This window comes from Benincasa hispida, unplaced genomic scaffold (genome assembly GCF_027475165.1).
Source record: "Benincasa hispida cultivar pf3 unplaced genomic scaffold, pf3_genome.v1.1 HicScf1396, whole genome shotgun sequence".
Classification (NCBI taxonomy): Eukaryota; Viridiplantae; Streptophyta; class Magnoliopsida; order Cucurbitales; family Cucurbitaceae; genus Benincasa; species Benincasa hispida.
The window spans coordinates 3,102-9,772 of NW_028325738.1; the positions used below are offsets into that span (position 1 = coordinate 3,102).

Sequence of the window (6,671 nt, forward strand, 5' to 3'; positions counted from 1 at the left end):
CAAGGACTCTAAATATAAAGAAGAGGCCTGATCTTCATCCATATAGAAATTAGAAAATATACAAGCTAACACTTCTGGTAAAACATAGCCTCACACATAGCCACACAATACTTCAATCATCTAATAATATACTGGCAGTAGATCTATAATACACTTAATCACACTCATCTATAATATTTGATCACCTACAAATACATATCAGGGAAGAAAAGAAAACATGGTGATTAAAATTATATTAAAGGAGATCCATGGTAGCACTATCGTGATCAACTAACATGAATATGTTTCAACTAAAAGTGTAATTCATGTAAGCTAATGTGTATGGTCAGAGGCAAAACAAAAATGCAAAATATACCTATTGAAGGAGTGAATTGCATTAAGAAATACTTGGATCTAAGAGAGCACATCGAGTTGATGCAACAAGGATTTTATATTCCCTACTTAAAAACTGTATATGTTCCTTACACCTGTCTGCCATAAGCTTATTTAGAGACATCAAATTTTCCACAAGAGTAAGAAAATTCTTCTCTGCATACTGAGTAAACCTGTAATGATATCCTATCTATATGCTTTTTAGACAATATTATTATTAATACTACTATTTCTTGATCTTCTTCAGCTGCTTCCTAGGCCCAGGAACTTCCAACCTACCAACAGAACAGCCACATCTTGCTCGAAAAATGAGCACTGCTCTTCCATTAGGAGGTGCCATCTTCTTAAGTTCAGCTTCTAATTCACGGTGATGATCACGGGGCAATTCAAAAAGCCCCTTCTTCACTCCATTTTTAACCAATGGAGTTGAGTTCTTCACACACTCCTCTGTCTCCAATTGGATATCGAATTCAGCTGCCTTTCGAAGCCCTTTACAAAAAGGATTTCCACATTTCCTGCTCGTGCAAATTAAAACAACCCAAGCAGCTAACGAAGCACAGAAAATGCTAAGTCCAATGGATCCATAAACCCAAGGAGCCCGAGAGACTTCCTCTCCCATTAAATACAAAATCGCACCGAAAATCTCAAGAGATTCAACGATAACAAGCTTCATATAAGGAAATAACAAAAACCCACAAGCACCAACCACAGCGATCAAAATCACAATATCAATTACGGCCGATCGAGACCGATGACAAACAGGAAATTTCGAACAAGTCGATGAAGCAGTCATCTTCTTGTTCCTTGATTTGGAACTTGAATCGGCTATATTCACTGAACTCGCCATGACGGTTGGTTGGTCAACGGACTTGCAGACCGAGATCGAGTATGGGAAATAGACCATCTCAAATCAAATTCCAATCAAACTGCGATTGAAACACCCCGATTCAATCAATCACATCCAGCAATTCAGAACCCAAATCAGATCGAATAACTCAAAGGGGAAATCTAAATCGAAAAAAGGGTATTATTAATTGAAGATGAAAAGGAAAACCCAAAATTTTGTCGGCGTCTAAACCAATCCAACTCCTCAATCGAATCGAAATCGTAATTAAACCCAAAAAAGAGGTAATGGGGGGGGGGGGGGGGGGGTGGTTAGGGTGAGGAGGTGGGGCGATCGTAGAGATATCGGCAAAACGGGTTAAAGCCAAAGAAGTAGAGACAGATAATAAAGAAGCAAAGAGTGGAGAGAGCGTGATTTGAAGCTTTAAAGCCACATCTCTTAAAGAAAAAGAAAGGTTGAAAATTTTGGGAAATGGCAATCGGCTAAGTCAGAAGATGAAGAAGAAGAAGAAGGAAGCTTACGTGGGCTACTTTGGCTTATGGGCTTTGGATTTCTCGTTCCATCATATGAGAATGATTTGGTGGGCCACACCTCCATGGGCTTGGCCCACATTTTTTTTTAAATTTTATTTACCTCCATTATTATTTTACTAATATAAATCAATTAAAATTTCCATTTTTGAATATTCCACCTAACTCTAACTCCATTAAAATATTAAACAAGATTCCAAATTCTTCTACTAACCATTTAATCCAGTCAAAACTTAAAACAAAAGAAAAAAAGTATTATGTATAAATGTAAATAAATTTTAAAATAGCAATAGAGTCGAGTAGAATAGTATTTTAGAAAATTACAAAAATTTAGTAAAATAATAAAAGAATCTCAATTATTATGATTTTTATTTAGTTTCCTTTTTTAGAAAAAGTGAAGGAAAAAGTATGGTCTTTAGAAACAATTGTGGAGATTCCCCGTTTGTGCAAGTAATAATTTGATAGATGGTTGTTAATTAAAGTGGTCTTTGATATCATTAAGAATTAATAATCTAGCTAATCATTTTTCTAATAGAATATCTCCTTTATTACAAAATAATTTATCTAATAGAATATACTTCGAAAGATAAAATAAAAAAATAAAAAAATAAAAAGGAAAAAGCAACGTGTATGTGACTATGCAAATTATGAGGTAGATATTATATTTTAAGTTTTGAAACTATGCTTTGTCTTTTAATTTTGAAATATTGAAATTTAATTAATAATTAACAATTTTAAGGGATACTCCAAAAAAAAAAAAAAAAAAAAAAACTATTTTAAGGGATATTTCAAAAAGTTGAATTTCATGATTGATACTATTTATATTTAATTTTTACCTTCATAAGTTTTTATTTTCTGATTTATATTATCTCAAAATTTCAATTGATTCTATTAATTAATTATGTCTGTTTGAGTTTTCATAAATCAATTAGGTGTTGGAACTTTTTGAGAAATGAATTTTTTATATGGTCTTGAAAAACAAATCCTCTCTAAATAATGTTAATTGACAATAAGTTTTCACTGCAATTTTATATAATGCTAACTTTTTGTTGGGTAATTGTTTTTAAATAGCAAAATTATTGAAAATATTTTTAGATACAGTAAGGTACCACTGCTTATCAAAGAATTATATTTTGTTATATTTATAAATAAATTGACTTGTTTTCTTATATTTGAAAGTAACTTTTTTTTAATATAACATATGTGAATAGTGAAGAATTGAATTTACCTTAAGAAAAGAAATACATGTCAATTACCGATAGTATTAAAATAATTATAATCCTTGTAATACTACTTCTAGTACTCTTTTATTTTCCAACAAATTGGATCAATACAAGCCCTTTTTTTTTAATTTAAAATATTTAATTCTTCATTTCAATTGTATTTAATTAGTCTTTAATTTGTACCATGTCATATCAAATTATCAAATGATCACTTAAATATTTAGTGGCATGATTTTATTAATTTAAAATCAAAATAAGTTAATATAGTCGAAATTTTTTAGAATTTAAAAGAAAAATTCTTAAGATACAAAAATCCTAAAAATATTTATATGTGGAAACTTTTTGCTATAAAGTGTAAATATTTTTAAATATTTTTTTTTATATTTAAGAATTCCATTTAAAAACTAAATTGACTCAAATAATAAATTGAGATTTGACCTCTAAATTTTGATAACTTTCCTTGTATTTTTCATTGTTCCCATGAATTGAATTGACAAGTCAATATATATGTATATATTTTCTGAAAAAGGCAATTTGACGATGAATTGGAAAAAAGAAAATTCTTTTTTTTTATACAAAATTCAAAACCCAAACGCAAACTTTTTTTTTTTTTTGTTTTGTTCATAAACAGAATAACAATAATAATAATAATAATAAATTGTAAAAATTACCAAACTTTGACTAGAAGGAAGCCTGCAATAATGTCTGTAGAAGATATAATAATAAATGATGACGTTTGGGATGGAGATTTTGGGTCAAAATGGGCGTTGGCCATTGCCTCAAAGTTTCAAATTTTGGTAATGGTATTTAAATATATATGAAACCTCTTTTTTTCTTCTAAATTAGGTTTGAGTCTTCTACATTATAATTTATGGTATTCTGACATAAATATTAACATCATAAGTGTTAAAATCAACCACATAAATGGAAACTTACTAAATGGTAGAGATAGATTCTTTTAAAATTTAAGTATTAATAAGCTGCACTTAATCTCATGCATCTCTCTTTAGATATATAGTTAAAAACAATAGTAACAATTCAATTTTAAAAAAATATTTATCACGTAGTAAAATTTTATTGGTATCCGTCTCAACCCGAAACAACACTCAATTTTTTTTTCATAAAATTTTTAGTTTGAGGTATATAGATCAACGGTGGAAGTTTATCTTTTGAAAAACATTTAACACTATCTTTTTTTTTTTTCAAAGAAAAATCTAAGTCACTTTTATAACCATTTTTTTATAAGTAAAAATTAAGTTTATAGACAATACGTTCACTCTTGAATTATTATATTTTCTCATCTAACTTTTAAATTTTAATAACATTTCCAAAATCTAAGCTAAAAGTAATTATAAAAAATTTCTTTTTATTTTTAAAATTCGACTAAAAATTTCAAGATGTTGGAGCTTGGATCTCATTCACCTTGGGTTGCTTCGTGGGTGCCTGGTGGCCTTGACCTCTAACACGCTTCCCTCTGGTCTAGTCTCGATTTAGTTTGAGCTAACTTCGGTAATCCTCACAGCCTACTGCACTCCGATGCCTAAGATTGACTCTCTCCTTTTGAGGTTACTTACATGCTTCGTGGGGTGGTTGAATGGGGAAGTTGTCTTTTGATGCATGCCCACGATTGCGTGTGATAGTAGGTGGTGTCAAGGACGTTTCTGGCACTCGAGGTTACAGGGTGTCAGTCCGACCTCAACTAGTCGTCCCAAAGCCAAGGCGCTGATATATATATATATATTTAAGGACCCACACTCCCCTATGCCCTTTTTTTCGAAACACTTTAGGCTTGGACCTACCTGTATGCTTTAGGCATTACCTTTGGCAATCCTCAACAAAATGCATTTGGACTTATAAGACCAAGCGTAGTCTTAAAAAAAAAACCCATATCTCAAGCTCTCCCTACCTATAGTGTAATTTATTATTTCTAGTTTAACAACATGTAAATTAAGACTTCAAACCTTTAACCTTTTGATCGATGATATATATTTTAGTTAATTGAACGTATACTCAAGTTAGCAGTATTGTATCAAAATGAGCATAGTTTAATTGGTATATATGATATCTATGCCATTCAAAGATTCGATCCATCTACCTCAAGATTCGATTTATATAAAATTTGTATTATCAACCTCAATGTCAGAAGTTCGATCTCTCTACTCCACATGTTGTTAAAAAAAAGTAATAATGTCTTTTATCTATCGAACTTAAAATTGAATATTAATTAAATCTCTATCAATATGACATACAAAGAATGGAACATAAGTGGAGTTATGACTTCCTTGACTTATTTTTGCCCAAGAAGAAGAAAGTCTCCTTGATTAACACTTAATCATCCCAAAATTCATTCCCAAAACGTAGTGTGATTGAGTCAAATCTAGGAAAATGAAATAAACGCGTTTGGAAGAAAAACATTTGAGAATTTGATCTGTTTGTAATAAGAAATTAATCCTTAACATAGTCAAAGTCCTATGAGAAAAAATTCATGAAAATATTTGTTGAGCAGCATTTGACACGAAACACCATTTCTCTATTTTATTTTTGTATTTTCTTTTCTTTCTTCGAGAATACCATTTTGTTTCGTCTGATGAAAAATAATTTGTTTTATTGTTTTTTTCATACCTCATAAAAATCTAAAAAAACAATTGTAGATTAGTTATCAATTATTGAAATGTATGATTTTAGGTGCAAAAAGTAATCCATCAAATAGTAATCTAAAAAATAGACTCTAATTGATTACTTTTGTTGTTATTTACCTGCGATTATGTAATCGTAATGATTGTGGGACCAATCTCGAAATCGTAACAAAATACCATTCAATCTGATTGTGGTTGAGAAGATCCACTATATTTATGATTACGTTACATGTATTATTGTTGTAACGGTATAAAAATTATAAATTTACCACATTTATTGTTATCTTTACCTTTACATTACGTTAGGGTCAAATAAAAATAATAAAAGTAAAATATCACAAATCCAAAAATAGTAAACGCATCCAATTATAGTTGCGATTCAAGCCTCACTAGATGAAAACTATTTTATTGCAACAATTAATTTGCAACGCTTTTTCCACTGATGCGAAGCTTTTATAACTGCAACAATTTAAAGCAACACTTTTATAAAATGCTGCAATTTTGCGTATTGCAGCAATTAATTTGGCGACTTTTAAACTCTTGCATGACAGTAACAATATTAAAAATTGATGCAATTGTGTGAAGTGTAACATTTGATTTACAATGGTCTAATGATGGTTGCAAGGCTTCCATACTATTGCAACAGTTTTAAATAAAAAAATTTAGAAAAATTTATAATCGCTACAATTGTGTATTGAAGTTTGCAACAATTAATAAAATCAAATTAAAAAGAATAAAAATAAGTTATCAATTTTTTTGGCAATAAAGAATGTTTTGAAATGCTTTGAAATATTTCTTCTAAAAAAATGAAAATACTTTTGATATTGAAAATAAAATCTCTCCCCCCCTTCAGGTTTCCAACCCTCGACGCCTCAAATCCCCCAATTTTAGGCAGATACCAAAATCTTGATTTTTTTTTTTTTAAATAATGCTATTTTATTAATTATTGACAAAAATAGGATTCAACATACAAAATTGACAAAAATAAGATAGTAAATCGTATACGAGTATTGAGTAAGCAGGTAAAACGTGTACCCGATCCACGATTTAAAGCTAAATCGTGGAT

The 6,671-nt window shown here is 29.8% G+C and overlaps 1 protein-coding gene across 1 annotated transcript; it reads right to left on the reverse strand.

Moving 5' to 3' along the window:
• Window positions 1-411: 411 nt before the first annotated feature.
• LOC150031220 (uncharacterized) lies at window positions 412-1,708 on the reverse strand. Its single transcript, XM_090309161.1, has one exon. The coding sequence runs from the start codon at window positions 1,274-1,276 to the stop codon at window positions 599-601; it is 678 nt and encodes a 225-aa protein (XP_090165287.1). The 5' UTR covers window positions 1,277-1,708; the 3' UTR covers window positions 412-598.
• Window positions 1,709-6,671: the final 4,963 nt, after the last annotated feature.

What these genes read in the sequence shown, in the direction of transcription:
- LOC150031220 (XM_090309161.1), bottom strand. Translation starts at nt 1,276, where the DNA reads ATGGTCTATTTCCCATACTCGATCTCGGTCTGCAAGTCCGTTGACCAA.